Source organism: Cannabis sativa, chromosome X, assembly GCF_029168945.1.
Source record: "Cannabis sativa cultivar Pink pepper isolate KNU-18-1 chromosome X, ASM2916894v1, whole genome shotgun sequence".
NCBI classification, from domain to species: Eukaryota; Viridiplantae; Streptophyta; class Magnoliopsida; order Rosales; family Cannabaceae; genus Cannabis; species Cannabis sativa.
In genome coordinates, this window is record NC_083610.1 from 2,802,117 (window position 1) to 2,819,524 (window position 17,408).

At 36.0% G+C, this 17,408-nt stretch overlaps 1 protein-coding gene across 1 annotated transcript; it reads right to left on the reverse strand.

Annotated features, from left to right (window-relative positions):
- Positions 1–15,667: 15,667 nt before the first annotated feature.
- On the reverse strand, positions 15,668–16,664 carry LOC115712639 (thionin). The gene is made up of 3 exons (XM_030640945.2): positions 16,267–16,664; positions 16,091–16,171; positions 15,668–16,001 (listed from the first exon to the last, which is right to left on the reverse strand). The coding sequence occupies exons 1-3, from the start codon at positions 16,496–16,498 to the stop codon at positions 15,889–15,891; spliced, it is 426 nt and encodes a 141-aa protein (XP_030496805.1). The 5' UTR covers positions 16,499–16,664; the 3' UTR covers positions 15,668–15,888.
- Between the last annotated feature and the right edge of the window lie 744 nt (positions 16,665–17,408).

The window sequence follows — 17,408 nt, forward strand, 5'->3', positions numbered from 1 at the left end:
ACCCGACTCATGATCTAGAATTGGCCGCAGTGGTTTTTGCACTGAAGATTTGGCGGCATTACCTTTATGGGGAGAAGTGTGAGATCTATACCGACCATAAAAGTCTCAAGTATTTCTTTACTCAGAAAGATTTGAACATGAGACAAAGGCGTTGGTTGGAATTAGTGAAGGATTACGATTGTGAGATCCTCTATCATCCCGGAAAAGCCAATGTAGTGGCCGATGCCCTGAGCAGAAAGGGTCCCGGGCAAGTAGCTAGTATGGTTCAGATCTCACCTCAGCTAGCAGAGGATATGGTTAGATCCAACATTGAGTTTGTGATAGGTCAGCTTCACAACTTAACGCTGCAATCTGATTTGTTGGAAAGAATAAAAGTCGCTCAGATGACAGATCCGGAGTTAGTAAAGATCCGAGATGAGGTGTTGGCTGGTCAAGCCAAGGACTTTTCAGTATCAGATAATGGAATGCTTTTGTATAAAGCCAGGGTTTGTGTTCCGAACAGTGTGGAACTTAGGAATGAGATCTTTGAGGAGGCTCATTCTACCCCGTATTCTCTCCATCCCGGCACCACTAAGATGTACCAAGATTTGAAACCGTACTTCTGGTGGAGCGGTATGAAGAAGAATTTGGTAGAATTCGTATCGAGATGCCTCACTTGTCAGCAGATTAAGGCTGAACATCAGAGACCAGCAGGGTTGTTGCAGCCTCTAACCCTACCAGAATGGAAATGGGAGGATATTACGATGGATTTTGTGGTCGGGTTACCTAGGACCACGGGTTTATTTGATTCCATCTGGGTAGTGGTGGATCGATTTACGAAATCTGCTCATTTTCTGCCGGTTAGAACAACATTTTCAGTGGATCAGTTGGCAGAACTGTACGTCAGAGAGATAGTAAGACTTCACGGGGTACCGAAGTCTATAGTTTCGGACAGGGATCCGAAGTTCACCTCCAAATTTTGGCAAAGTTTGCAACGGGCAATGGGTACAAGGTTGAAATTCAGTACAGCATTCCATCCTCAGACAGATGGTCAGTCCGAAAGGACAATTCAGATATTGGAGGATATGTTGAGAGCCTGTGTTATGGACTTTGAAGGCTCATGGAATAAATATCTACCGTTGATAGAATTTTCTTACAACAACAGTTATCAGAGTACGATAGGGATGGCTCCCTATGAACTGTTGTACGGTAGAAAATGTAGATCCCCTATCCACTGGGATGAGACTGGGGAGAGGAAATACCTAGGTCCAGAGTCAGTTCAGCGGACCAATGAGGCGATAGAGAAGATAAAAGCTAGAATGCTTGCCTCACAGAGCAGACAGAAGAGTTACGCAGATCCGAAACGCAGAGATGTTGAGTTCCAAGTAGGGGAACATGTGTTTTTACGGGTATCTCCGATGAAGGGGATTAAACGTTTCGGGAAAAGAGGCAAGTTATGCCCTAGATTTACAGGACCTTTCGAGATTCTCGAGAAGATAGGTCAAGTGGCATATCGGTTAGCATTGCCTCCAGCCTTATCAGCAGTTCACAACGTATTCCATGTCTCGATGTTGAGAAAATACGTTTCAGACCCCTCTCATATACTCAGTTATGAGAGTCTTCAGCTACAGCCAGACATGACTTATGAGAAACAGCCAGTGCAGATCCTGGATAGAAAGGATAAAGTCCTTCGGAATAAGACCATAGCTTTGGTCAAGGTTCTCTGGAGAAACAGTAAGGTGGAAGAAGCCACCTGGGAGCTAGAGTCAGATATGAGAGCTCAATATCCTGAGTTATTCAGGTTAGATTTCGGGGACGAAATCCTTTTAAGGGGGGGATAGTTGTAAAGCTCGCTTAGTTAATTTGGAAATTAGCAGTTGTTTATGATTAATTATGAAATTATTTATAGCTATTTAAATAATTTATTATACTGTTATTTATGCTATTCAGTAGCTTGCATATTTTGTAATTCCGGTGCCCGGTATTTTGGAACTCGGCATTTGGCTCAGTAGAAATCACAACTTAGTATGTTAGTAGTTTGGGGACGGGTTTTAGACATTGGGAATGTCGGGAATGGCCGGGAATTTAGAATTTCCCAAAAAATACCCCTTTAGTATGATTTATGTGATTTTAGTGTGGAGGGGCAAAATGGTCTTTTTGCCCCAATGACTTTTTGTCTTTTAGTGACTTGTTTATTTGAAAAATAAATGTTATTTGTTTATTTTAGTGGCTGAAATGAAATGGTTTAAGTGGCATTATTCTCTTATTTTTCTCATTTCTACACTTAGCAAAAAATTAGAAAACTTTGAAAAAGAGAACTCTCTCTTTCTTTCCCTTCCATTTTCGGCCAAGCATTGAGCAGCAAGGAGTGGGTTTTCTCCTTTGATTTTGGCTTGTTAATTCATCTTCTCTTAAGGTCCTTTGCAAGCTAGGTTAGCTCACCTTCTTCCTTCTTTAATTTCTTGAGATTTTGATGAAAAAGTTGAGTAAATGCATGATTATTTGAGTATGTTGTTGCTGTGTTTATTTGTTGTTTACAGAAGCTTAATTATGTTTAATTTGAATGGATTATCTAGGTTGTAATGCATGCTAGTTGTGTTGTTCAAGGTTTGGAATTTTTAAGCTTAAAGATGTGATTTTGAAGAAATGGAGAAATTGGTTGCTGTGTTTGTGGTGGTTGTTTTCTATTGTTTGCAGAGGCTTATTTATGCTTGTTTTAGTAGATTCTAGCTTGTTTGAATGCATGTTTGTGGGAATTGCTCAAGCTTGAGTTTAGAACTCAAAGCTTGAGCTATAATGGCAAGTTGTGTATCTGTGAATTCTGGGTTAGTTTGATGCCTTAGATTTGTTCTTTGGGGTATTTAGAGCAGGTCTGGAAGGTTTGGAACAAATTGGGTTTGATTTGGTTGAATTAGGAATTTTTGAAAAATTCCTGCGAGAACTCGGAATTCGGTTGTGCAACCGGAATTCCGGATGGGGGTCCTGAATTTCCCAGAACCGGAATTCCGGTTGGGCCACCGGTCTACCGGTTGGGGAATTTTCAAAACCCGTGTTTTTCCTCGTTTTTATGTTTTTAGGGGTATTGCCATGCTTTTTATCGATAGGGAAACTTTTAGTTCCTAGTTTAAGTCCCCGGGAAGTGATTTAGCGTGTCACTTATAGCGTTGTGATTTTTATGGTTTAGGAGCCGCAATCCGCCACTCGGCTACGAGTTCCGGTCGGGTTGTGGCACACACGAAATCGGAATCAGGTAAGATTAGTATAACGGTATGCATATGTAGATTACATGTTTAGCGTGCATGTGGGAAGCACATTAGATTACATTAGTTATGTATATAGGCTTCGAACCATCCAACCTGTCACGTCGGTACGGTGGAGTATGACACGGCAGCCGGAGTATGACCGGTTCGGCCGATCAGTGACATTTGGTTGGTGGTTCGTGCTATTGACCTATCCGTCGGTACGGCTGGAGTATGACCGGCGGCGGAGTATGACCGGTTCGACCGATCAGGAGGATACTTGTCAATAGTACCGTCCCTGTGAACGTTCAAAACTCAGTACCATGTTGGACATGGCAGTAGTGGCTCAGTACCATGTTGGACATGGCAGTAGCGGGACTCAGTATCGTGTTGGACACGGCAGTTAGAATCATGTATGAGTATTATTATGCTTTTCTTACTGAGTCTGTCGACTCACAGTTTACGTTTATGTGTAGGTAAAGGCAAGGCTATAGCTGATGGACCGTGAGCGAGCTTATGAGATTGTACATGTCGGGGCGGTTAGGCCTGGAGCGTACGATCCTCGGGACAGCACGGCTGATTTTTGTATCTGGTCGTTAGACGACCTTTATTTTATGTAACAGTTAAACAGTTAAAACTTTTTGTAAATAATTTTATAATCGGGATCCCGAGTCTTTTGTAATATTGTTTTATAAGTTTAATTAAAAAGCAAAATTTTAATTAATCACGTTTTTCCATGAACCTCGTTGATTAGTAACGAGCTGCACAGTATGTTTGAAAATCACGTAATACGCCTAAGTTAGTTAGGGTGTTACACCAAACTTGAGCTCTTAAGTTCCCACTTGATTCAAACAACACAACCATCACCAATTAAGCTTAAAACAGAATACATATTCACCCCTCAACCTCAGATTACAGTATTGAACAGTCCTCAACAACAAACAACTAAAATTCTAAGATTTCATATGAATCCAACTTGAACTTTACGAAGAAAATCAAAAGAAAATTCTTAAGAGTGGTACCTTGATTTATCACACACACTATTCAGAGGTAATTCTCTGAAATAGGTTAAGAAAATCCAACCCTAAATTGGGTTCTTGCTGCTTCGAGAGAGAGGGAAGAGAGAAAGGGTGAGATATCATTCAATTTTAGGTTATTTTTCTAAAAATATAACCCTTTAACCTATTAATATAAAAAGATCAATTACAGCTACTAATACCCTCACATAAAGACAAAACCCCCATGGTAAAAGACTAGTATACCCTTAAAGTAAAATAAAGGTAATCATATACAACAAGGGCAAAATGGTCAAACCAAATTCCCGACACAATAGCACTGGTCGTTCATCATAAGACAGGTATGGTTGGAACTCCAATGCCTCATAACTTAGGACATGCATAGGATCGGACACGTATTTCCTCAACATGGAAAAATGAAATACATTATGCACAGCTGACAATGATAGAGGTAAGGCTAACTGATAAGCAACCTGCCCAACCTTTTCAAGTATTTCAAAAGGTCCAATAAATCGAGGACTTAACTTGCCTTTCTTTCCGAAGCGCCTGATTCCTTTCATTGGGGACACTCGCAGAAAGATATGGTCTCTAGGTTGGAACATAACATCCCGTCGCTTGGGATCTGCATAACTTTTCTACCTGCTTTGCGAAGCAAGCATTCGAGCTTTAATCTTGTCTATTGCCTCATTTGTTTTCTAGACCAACTCAGGGCCTAAGTATTTCCGTTCTCCTGTTTCGTCCCAATGAATTGGGGAACGACATTTTCTGCCATAGAGCAGCTCATAAGGAGCCATTCCTATGGTACTTTGATAGCTATTATTATAGGAGAAATCAATCAGAGGCAAATATCTGCTCCATGACCCTCCAAAGTCCATGACACAAGCTCGTAACAAGTCTTCAAGTATTTGAATAGTTTGCTCAGATTTCCCATCTGTTTGAGGATGAAAGGCTGTGCTGAATTTCAGATTAGTTCCCATAGCCTTCTGCAAACTCACCCAAAACTTCGATGTAAATTTAGGGTCTCTATCTGAAACGATAGACTTCGGTACCCCATGAAGACGAACAATTTCTTTCACATACAGATCAACATACTGATCCACTGTATAGGTCACCTTAACGGGCAATAAATGTGCTGATTTTGTAAAGCGATCTACCACGACCCAAACTGAGTCGTACATTCCCGTGGTTCTGGGCAAACCAGCCACAAAATCCATCGCGATGTCTTCCCACTTCCATTCTGGAAGTGTTAATGGCTGAAGTAATCCAGCAGGTCGCTGATATTCTGCTTTAATTTGTTGACAAGTTAAACACTTAGTGACATAATCTACCACATCCCTCTTCATCCCATACCACCAGAAATATGGCTTCAAATCTTGATACATTTTGGTGGTTCCTGGATGTAATGAATAAGGGGTAGTATGAGCATCATCTAAAATTTCTCTCTTAAGCTCGGTGATATTGGGGACACATACTCGTGTTTTGAACAACAGCATTCCACTGTCGGAAATTGAAAAGTCCTTAGCTTTGCCCGCTAAGACATCTTCTCGAATCTTATTCAATTCAGGATCTTCTAATTGTACCATTTTGATTCTTTCCAACAAGTCTGACTGAAGTGTCAGATTATACAATTTCTCAGTCACCAACTCAATATTTGCCCTAGACATTTCTGAGGCTAACTGAGGAGAAATCATGATCATATTAAGTATCTGATCAGGTCCCTTTCGGCTTAAGGCATCTGCCACAACATTTGCTTTCCCAGGATGATACAAGATTTCACAGTCATAGTCTTTCACCAACTCTAACCACCTTCTCTGTCTCATGTTCAGATCCTTCTGAGTAAAAAAGTACTTGAGACTCTTGTGGTCAGTATAAATCTCACACCTTTCACCATATAAGTAGTGTCGCCAAATTTTTAGGGCGAAAACCCACTGCCGCAAGTTCTAGGTCGTGAGTTGGATAACGCTGCTCATAATCTTTTAATTATCGAGAAGCGTAGGCTATGACTTTATCTGCCAGCATTAGCGCACAGCCCAAACCTTGCCTTGATGCATCACAATACACCACAAATTTCTCTTGATCCGATGGCAAGGCTAATACAGGAGCTGTAATCAATCGTTGCTTCAGCTCTTGGAAACTCTTCTCACACTTATCTGACCACATAAATCGCTGGTTCTTCCTAGTTAACTCGGATAACGACATTGCAATCTTGGAAAAACCTTCCGCAAAACGTCGATAATAACCCGCTAAACCGAGAAAACTTCGAATTTCAGTGACTGTTTTGGGTCTAGGCCAATTCTTCACTGCCTCAATCTTTCCTGGATCAACCATAATCCCATCTTTTCCAACAATATGGCCTAAAAAGGACACTTGTGACAACCAAAACTCACACTTTTTGAACTTTGCATAGAGTTTATGATCTCTTAATCGCTGCAGAACCGTTCGAAGATGTTGCTCGTGTTCTGCTTCTGACCAAGAGTACACAAGGATATCGTCGATAAATACTATTACAAAATTATCGAGGAAATCCTTGAATACCATATTCATGAGATCCATAAAGGTTGCCAGTGCGTTTGTTAAGCCAAATGACATAACCAGGAACTCGTAATGACCATACCTGGTTCGGAGGGCTGTCTTCGAAATATCCTCTTCTCGAATTCTCAACTGATGATATCCAGACCTCAAGTCAATCTTAGAGAATACCGTTTTGCCCTGAAGTTGATCAAACAAATCGTCAATTCTAGGCAGAGGATATTTGTTCTTAATGGTTAACTTATTCAGCTCCCGATAGTCGATACACATCCGAAGAGTCCCATCCTTTTTCTTTACAAATAGAATCGGAGCTCCCCAAGGTGACACACAAGCACAAATCCCACTTTTTATAGGCCCAAAAATTCTTTCACAAAATAAGCCATCTTTTTCAGGTTTATTGGTTTTGTAATGCCAACATCCCTTGGAGTTGTATCTTCAGTTCTTTTAATTCAGCAGGTGCCATTCGGTAGGGTGCTTTTGAAACAGGTTCTGCTCCAAGAATTAAATCAATGACAAAATCTATCTCCCGCTGAGGTGGTAACCCAGGTAATTCCTCTGGAAATACATCCAGGAATTCTTTAACCACTTTAACCTCTTTGGGTCCAAGTAACACAGGTTTACTGGAATCCACTACAACTGCTAAGTATCCTATACATCCACTGCATAACAAATCCCTAACTTTCAATGCTGAAATATTTGGAACACGAGAACCTTGAACCGAACCAACAAAGACGAATGGTTCCTCATTCTCCGGTTCAAAAGTTACCATTTTCCGTTTACAATCAATACTAGCAGAATATTTGGACAAAAAGTCCATACCAAGTATAATATCGAACTCGGCCAATGGTAACTCCACAAGATCAGCACTCAATTCTCTATCTTCAATCCTAATTAGCTCTGATCTAACCCACTTTCTTGAAATAATTAATTCCCCATTAGGCAACAGGGTTCCAAACCCCGTCTCAAAAATATCACTAGGTCTATCATGCTGATCAAGAACTCTTGATGACACATAAGATCGAGTAGCACCCGAATCAAATAAAATAGTATAGACAAAACAGTTGATTATAAGCTGACTTGTAACTACTGAAGGGCTAGCGGCAGCATCAGCCTGAGTGATAGCAAATACACGTGCAGGTGCAGGTTTAGCTTCAGGCTTTGGTTCCTCTTTCTTCAACTGAGGACAATCTTTCTTAAGATGTCCCACTGAACCACATTGGAAACAGGCTCTCTGATTACAAGTCTCGCGATGATGCTTCTTGCAACGCGGTCACTCAAGATAGGAGTAAGTCTGACGTCCTCCTTTGTTCTGGTTTCCTCGAAACCTTTTACCTTGTCCTGAACGTCCCGAAGATGGAAAAGTTCTTTTCTTTTGCTCAAAAGTGGAATCTCCACTTTCTTTTCAAGGGTCAGAAATAGGGAAAGTAGTAACCCCACCAGCATTAGGAGGCTCTCGGGTTTCATGCAAAAATTTTACTGCTCCTTCAGCTCGAAGAGCCTTATCAACCATTTCTGCGTAAGTTGTGGTATCATTCGTTGTAATAACCAGATCATGCCTAATCTTGGCATTCAGTCCAGCCAAGTACTTCTCCTTCTTGCTAAAATCTGTTGGTACAATTCCAGAAGCTAGCTTAGCCAGGCGATCAAACTTTGTTGTGTATTCAGTCACTGACATACCCTAGCCTTGTACCAACTCAACGAATTCTTTCCGCTTTGCATTGCGGACTGCCTCATTATAATATTTAGCATTAAACAATTCCCGGAATTCCTCCCAGGTCATTCTGGCAACATCCTTTGTAAGGGATATCATTTCCCACCATATCAAAGCATCTTCCTGGAATTAAAACGTGGCACATGCCACTCTGTCATTTCCGACCACTCCCATGAAATTTAATATTCTTTCAATAACGGTCAACCACTGCTCAGCTTTCAATACATCAGGACCTCTCAGAAATACTGAAGGTGCTTGCTTTCTGAATCTCTCATATAAAGGCTCCATACGGTTACCAGCAACATGTTGCTCAACTGGCACCGCAGGGGTTGCAGGAACCGCAGCAGGCGGTTGTGGGGGAAGCTCGACAGGAGCATCCCGTTGCGTGAGTCGTTAGATCTCGTCTTCTTGTTGCTCAATTCTAGTTTGCATCTCAGCAAACCTTTGTTCCCAATCGACCACCTCCGGTCTCAACCAACTCACCCTGCCTTCCAACATTTTGCTGGTCGTCCATTAATTAGGACTTAGCCTGCGAACCCACAAGGCATGTAGGTTAGACAGTGGCCAAAATTTTCAAGACCGCATTAAAGGTTTTATAACATCCATTTAATCATATATGCAACATATCTTAAAACAGTTTGCAAAATGAAATAAAGCTTACGGAACAGTGAGTTGAGCTCGACACTGGCCTTCATTGTACATATCTTGACGGTCTTCAGTGGAAAACCTGGTGGCTCTAATACCAAACTGTAATGCCCGTATTTAAATATTTTTAAACCCAAAAGATAACTTGATTATATTATAACTTTATACTTATATGGGTCGGGATCCCGAGTATCAAAATACAGTTTAAAAGTATTTTACTAATATGTACATATGATATTTTTTTTTTCTGACTCGCGAACATGCAACTTCAAAACACAGACTCAAAATATTAAAAGACCGAAACCCTCCAGGTTGCACTGCCGCGATATGTACAATCATTGCCGAGCTCTATCTCACTGTTCCTCTAGCTTTGCTTTTCCTTTACCTACACAAGGTAGCAAAACTGATGAGTCAACAAACTCAGTAAGATATGCAAAACATATATATAAGTAATGCGATGCCGGTTTTGTGATTAAGCCGCCCTAAGCTCAATAATTAAGCTCACCAAATGGATAAGAACGTTCTCAAGGGATGTACGAACTCTACACCAAATGCACTAAAATACCAACCCTGTACTTGTGTTGGTAGAGCCATAATTGTACTCCCAGAAAATACTAAGTGTTGTTACCACATGCACGACGTACACCCTGGTACTCGTGTTGGTAACACTGTAACCATACTAATATGTCACACTATACTAACACTCTTAAATCACATTCATATTAGCGCTAGTAGTGCAAACATCCAAAAAAAGCATACATTCATATATACATTCTTATGCTATCTTACCTTGTTCCTTGCTCAAGTGTGTCGGTCAGCCTGAGTGGAAAAACAGCTCGACGCTTTACAGGGCCCTAAACCATAACGTTCAGAATTCGATGAGAGACACGCTAAAACACTTATCGGGGATTTAAAATAAAAACTGAGAATGATTCTATAAATAAAAAGGATGTTAATACCCTAAATTACGTAAAAACGGGAAAAACTAGGGCTCGGGAAAAAGCCCCAACTGGCAGACCGGTTCCCAACCGGAACCCCAGTTCTTAGGTACCAACCGGTCGACCGGTTGCTAAAGGTTTCCCAGAACCGGTCAACCGGTTCTGAGCTGGGAACAAAAAAAATCGATCCCTTTAATTCAAATCAAGCCCAAACTTGAGCTCTTAAGCTCCTACTTGATTCAAACAACACAACCATCACCAATTAAGCTTAAAACAAATACATATTCACCCCTCAACCTCAGATTACAGTATTGAACAGCCCTTAACAACAAACAACTAAAGTTCTAAGATTTCATATGAATCCAACTTGAACTTTATGAAGAAAATCAAAAGAAAAGTCTTAAGAGTGGTACCTTGATTTATCACACACACAATTCAGAGGTAATTCTATGAAATAGGTTAAGAAAATCCAACCCTAAATTGGGTTCTTGCTGCTTCGAGAGAGAGGGAAGAGAGAAAGGGTGAGATATCATACAATTTTAGGTTATTTTTCTAAAAATATAACCCTTAAACCTATTAATATAAAAAGATCACTTACAACTACTAATACCTCACATAAAGACAAAACCCCCATGGTAAAAGACTAGTATACCCTTAAAGTAAAATAAAGGTAATCATATACAACAAGGGAAAAATGGTCAAACCAAATGCCCGACACAATTCCCACACCTCCAATACCCAACAAAGATATCCCGATAATAATATTCTAAACATATAAAATGTGACTCTCTAAAGGCCCAACGTCACCTTCCACCGCTTCCGAGCACAAACACAGGAATTTTATAATTTACATAAAATAGCATAATAAACATATATGATATTAAATATATTTCCAAAATATGCATTTCATAAATATTAATTAAATCTCATGCATAAACCCTAATTATTCAATAATCCAAAATATTAATCTTAGGCGGTCTTTACACCCATTGTCGTGAACCAGTCACAACCATAGTCACAGGAGGCGTGTTTTTTGTTCTATGATTTGTGATATTATTTAATTTACAAATAATTTCTATTATATATTCTTTATTAGTTTATTTTGGGTTAATCTTGTTTTTGGTATGCTTTCGTTGAAATTTTATTGAGATTTTTGGATTGTTGAGTTTCAATATGTTTTGGAATTTTGTGTTTTGACTGAGCTCGACAAGAATTCACCAAGAGCTCACCGAGTTTTGTGTTTTGTATGTTATATAGAATGTTTGTAGAGATTTTTTGATTGTTGACAAGAATTCTCTCTCTCTTTGCAGCTTTGACGATCTCTCTATTTCTCTGCAACTCTCTCTAATGAGCTAGCTGCCACTCTCTCTCTGGCCGAATCTTCCCTTTAGGGTTCACCATCGAATCACTCTCTCATTTTAGGTATGATTATGCTATTTTCCTTCTCATGGCTTGATCCACAATTGCATCTGATATATATATATATATTAAAAAATTATATACTATTTGAACATGTGAATTTTATTTTATATATAATGAATTTGAATCTTGAAAATCACTATCATATTTGCAACATACAGAATTATTATATTTCAAATAATAGACTAATACATGCAAAATAGTTTCCGATTCTTCTAATTTTGGGGTTTTGCTTTTCTTCTTCCTCGTTTGGAGATTCAATGCATAGTTTAATGATTGTGTGTGTGTATTTTTTTCCCTGTGATTTGCTACAAACTAGACTTGAATCCCTATCACTTTGTTTTCTTAAGTGCTTATTTGGAGCAAACTACTTAATCTGTAAGCCTGCATGTGAATCTAGGTTCTTTTTCTTCCCTCTTTTAAATTAATGATCAGTCTCTTTAGTCATGCTTTAATCCTAAATCATCTATTTAGTTATATAATTTTGACTATTATGGGATTCCAACATTGGAAAAGCAAAATCTTTTAGTGGGTTTTCAGCTAATTGATTCAACTTGTTGGGTTCAGTAAATGAAAAAGAAAAAGATTTTTTTTTTTATGAGTAGTCATTAGTATGTGCAGGTTATATATATGCATGGCAGGTAACTCTTGGACTCAAAGGATTAACATCTTAATTTTGGCAGCTGTTATTTATAACATTTGGATCAACAGGAACAAATGTATTTTCAATGGCTATTCTAGAACTATTATTGATATCGTAAATGATGTAAAGAGTACTTTAAAGTATAGATGGCAAGTTGTAAACAAAAGAAAGATGACTATACAAGAGAAAGACTATCTTGCCACATTATGTAATAGATAGTGTGGAGTGAGGTGGGCCGGTTGGCCTTGTTGGTGTTTTGAGATTTTTGCTTGAGATTTGGTTGTATTTGTTGGTTCAGATTAATGAACTTTTCCTTTTTGATCAAAAAAAAAATAATTTATGTAAAATTACTATTTTACCCTTAAAAATTATTTTTCAACAAAATTATTAATCCTTTAAATTCTAAAAAATAATCAATCTTCATATTAAACATTCCTATGTAGAAGCCAATAAGATAACACAACTACGTACCCTAGTTAATTAGTGGTTTTCGAGAGTAGAGAAAACCCCTCTCCTAAACAACAACTTCTAATTTAAATTCGCACAAGCTTCTTTTTCTATCTCTCTTGCAATATTTATTAAATACAGTACACAAAGTGTGTTACACTTGAACAAAATTACCTACCTTATAATTATATGTAATGGACCTGCTTCATATGTGTAGTCACATACCTGCACGGTATACATAAGTACGTAACTTTGGTCAATTACTTACAGAAATAATAACTAACCCTGCAAACGAACGCAAGTATTTTTAACGTGCTTTGTCCTCACTCGCACGCACCCTAAAAAAACTTTCTAAGAGACCACTCATCTTAAGATGGCTCTAGGTCATCAAGCACGCTTAATTTTGGAGTTCTTAAGAGAATATGGATCTTATTGATATATGTAGTACTCATCAGTCCATTTATCCTTGCAAATCACAGGACTCTAATTGTCACAATCACCTCATATGGGGACAGACATCCTTATCAATCATACTTTTGGTTGGGTCAAGGCTCTGATACCATTTGTAATGCTCATGATTTACCTGTGTAGTCACATACCTACTTAGTGTACACGAGTACACTACTTGCTGCATCCTAAAATGATGACTGACTCTGTAAACCAACACAAGTTTTTCTAATGTGATTTGTCTTTACTCACATACTTCTTGAGAAAATTTCTCAAGAGATTGTCCATTCTAAGATTGTTCCAAGTCAAACACGCTTAATTTTAGAGTTCTTAAGTTATGGGCTACCGAAAAAAAATACATCTTTGGTGATATCTTTCTTCATGGACAATTAAAAACTCAATATTTCTCTATTTTTTTTAATTTGGTTTGAGTTATCACTACTTTAATTAAAATACTAGTCATTCAATTAAAAAAAAAAATGTTAAGAGATATCTTAATAAGGTGCCAAGCATATACTTGTAATTAATGTACACATATATTTATGATCTAAATAACAATTCCCATTCCAACATACTAACAATTATTGTGTAATAATCTATTAAAGCACCAACTAAAAAGGACAAGGCTTGCATGACTTTATTATTATATAACCAACCATATATCCACTTGTGTGGTGATAGTTATTAGTAGGAGTAGTACAATGGGATTAACTATAACATGTCATCTCTCATTTTATGCACTGAGATCTCCCTTTAATTATTTTTGGTCTTGTACGTAGTTAGTACATAAATATTTAAATATGTGTGTTTATATTATAACAACAATACACTGTACTTGTATAATATTACACTCACAACTTTGATCTGATGTGTACACATAAATTTGACACAGTAAAAAATAATTTCAAATATTCATGTTTATTTAGATCGTACTTTTTAAAATATTAACAGCTAATTGATAATTGATAATATAGTCTATAAGGTTTTTTGTACTATATAGTATATATATATATACACTCATTATTTTATTTTTTATATTTTTTATAAAGAACACACCAACCCAAAAGGAGTATAGGTAGTGTTTTTCATGCATTGCTTTATTATTATTAGTAGGAAAAACCTTGACTTTTTGTTAATTATTAACTTCTCCGAAAGTCAAGATTTTGGACCCACGACTTTTTTTCATCTGTCATTTTAGGCACACATATATAACACCTTTCCTCTAGTTCATATATAAATATGCGTGTTCATATATAACAACAGGTAATAAATATAGGGGCAACATATTCAAATCTATCCAATAATTATAGACAACAGTCCAATCAAATTATAAATATATAGTAAAATAGGATTGAATTGGATTAAAAATGAATTGTTAGATTTTAGTACTTATGCTGAATCAGTTATTAGATGACACTTTTAAAATCTAATTAAAAATCGACTTAATTTAATTAGATACAATATTCATTAAAAAAAATATTATAAATTTAATTATATAAAACAAAATTATATTTATAAACTGGTTTGATGAAAAAAGTCTTTGCTTCCCTTTAAAATTATCAACTCGACTCTAGTCTGCTTAAACGGTACGTCATATTCTTTGATGCTCAATGGGCGAGAGTTCATGGTTCTTTTAAGGGTGTGAAGATCCCATCTCTCCATTGTTGTTTGTACTAGTCATGAACTATCTTACGAGATTAATCTGTGTCCTATCAAATGGAAGGCTTCGAACTGTGGTGGAATTGTTGATTTAAGGTACAAAATAAATTACATGGTTGGACCAGTCGTCACTTATCCTTTGCATGAAGAACTCTCTTAGTTCAGTCTGCGATTTGGGGATTAGGAATTACTGGATGAGCATAATTATTTTACCCCAAAAAGTTACTGGTGAAGTCGATAAATTGTTTCGTGACTTTTTATGGGGTGAGTCGGTAATTGTAGTAAGTTGCATTTTTTAACTTGGAGTCAAGTCTGCTTTGCCTAAAAATTATAGTTTTAATGATTTGGATTTATTTTTAAAATCATAGTTATAGTTACTTAAGATTATATTTGTATTGTCTGATTATTTATAATATATTTACATTATTATTTTTTTTTTTGAGCAACCATTATGTTACTAATTTCAATAAAATATTAGAACTAACCATGTTGTTTGTCAAAAAACTAGTTAGTATAGTCAATTTTGTTTGTAATTTAATTTATTCCATGATGTTGAAGATATATTATTTAGCTTTCTTATATATTTTTTATTTGAAATCTAACCAACATTCTCATTAAAAATAGACCGATTTAATGTATTACATGATAACTTTTAAATATTAAATTAAAAATAATTACAATTTATAAAATTTGTTAGTATATTAAATTTTAATTTGTTTAAATTTTAAGTTCAATAACTAATTTGTCAACAAATTAACTACAAAAGAATTAACTATTTTTTCTTTTTTTGCTTTATAAAAAAATATATATATTCTTCCAACATCTCAAAATTAATAAATACTTTGAAGAGTGGGTCACATAGTGGTACCATTTTTGAGGCCAAACCGATCAACAATGTGATAGGGAAAAGATTTTGAAATTAAATATGATAAGACTGAAATTTATACGACGTGTGGAATATAACTAGAAACTAACCAAAATAATTGAGAAGAAGATTAAAAAAAGACAAATATTAATTAGTCTTTATTAATTTGGATAACAACAAGTAGAAGAATATACAATCTAGGATCGACAATCTTCTACGACACATACAAATCGGAAACACCTTAACTACAAGTAGCTAGATAGCATTAGACAAGCCTAGCATATTTTTGTCACATTATATATGACAATTATTGAAAGCCAAGAAAAGACGACACCCCTTAGATGACAAATATTACTCCTTCATAGCAATTTCAACTAGAGTAGCAGTAATGGAACCCTTAGTGCAAATAGCAAAACATGCCTTGGTACATTTTTCAACAGCTTCCTTCACAACCTCACTTGCATCTAGTTAGTCACCGAAACAATTAAGTTGCATATAATTAGAATAATAGTAAAAAAAATAAGCATAATAATAATAATAAAGGTTTAATTACCAGAGTCTTGGAGAGTGGTTAAGGGATCGCACACAGAGGATGTACACCCCAACTTACAGTATTCATTGACATAATCACCACCTTAGTTAAATGAGTCAAATTTAAATGATGTTAACTAATCAATAATAAATTATTAGTGTAAACAATAATTAAATGAGTTTGTTTATTTTAATTACCATTATTTTCGAGAATGTCATGGTGATAAGGGTCGGGACATGTATTCCCAGAAATAATTTTGCATCCGCTGAGTTTTGCACAAGTTTCTCTGGAGCTTCCCGTTAAACGACACACAGTGAAGAAATTTCTAGCAGGGGTTGTTGGACAACAAATCTTCGCCTCAACTTGAATTTGTCCCAAAACAAGGCTCACTAACAGAACACTCACAATAACCATAGTTTTGCCTTCCATATTGATCTTCTATTAGTTTTTAGTTCACTCTACTATATATCTTCTTACAAAATATTTATTATAGAGACACTTTGTTATTGATGAACTTGTTGATGAAACTACTACTATATATAGCCAACTTATATAGTAGCAAGCTTTACCTACTAGTACCTATCTTATATCCCACATTTAAAATGATTATTGTAAAAGTATATAATAAAGTATCATCATGAAGAAGAAACATAGATTTTTTTTTTTTTGGTAAGTAACTTTTTCATTTCTATCAAACATACATTAGTTACAACACATATATAGTTAAAATAAAAAACTTGTACTGTAAAAAAATAATAAGCCAAAACCAACCATACATGTAAATCAACAATCTAATCTGACCAATCTACAATGCTGATTTTATGAGTTAAAAATATGAGAAACATCAATCATTTAAATTTAAATGGTCATACTTTAACTTCTATATACATACTAACAAATAATAAATACTATTAGGTATTAGATATACATCAAATTTAAGATACTAACATGTGATAGATACTCTTAAGCACATATATATTCGAAATTATATATACTAATTCATATATATACTTGTATTATATTATTTATATAATATAATATTTATAATTAAGGGAAAAATAATTAAGCATGACAAAATAATGTGTTTGTCTAATAGTAACATACAATATGATGTTATAATATTGTAATACAATCATAAAAAAGAATTTGCAAATTCTCGAGAAATGATGATCATAAAATTGTGTAATTTTTCTATCTACATTATCACTCTTAAATTAGTAAAAGATATTATTAGTTGTTTTTGAGTGAATAAATGATAGCTATTGATAAAGTAGCTGTTGTATATTTGATTTATTTATTTACAAAGTGTGTAAATAGTTCAAAATCGATTGGAGTGATT

What these genes read in the sequence shown, in the direction of transcription:
- LOC115712639 (XM_030640945.2), bottom strand. Translation starts at nt 16,498, where the DNA reads ATGGAAGGCAAAACTATGGTTATTGTGAGTGTTCTGTTAGTGAGCCTT. An exon ending in TGACATTCTCGAAAATAATG is followed by an intron (nt 16,172 to 16,266) that starts GTAATTAAAATA and finishes CATTTAACTAAG; the next exon opens with GTGGTGATTATGTCAATGAA. An exon ending in AACCACTCTCCAAGACTCTG is followed by an intron (nt 16,002 to 16,090) that starts GTAATTAAACCT and finishes GTGACTAACTAG; the next exon opens with ATGCAAGTGAGGTTGTGAAG.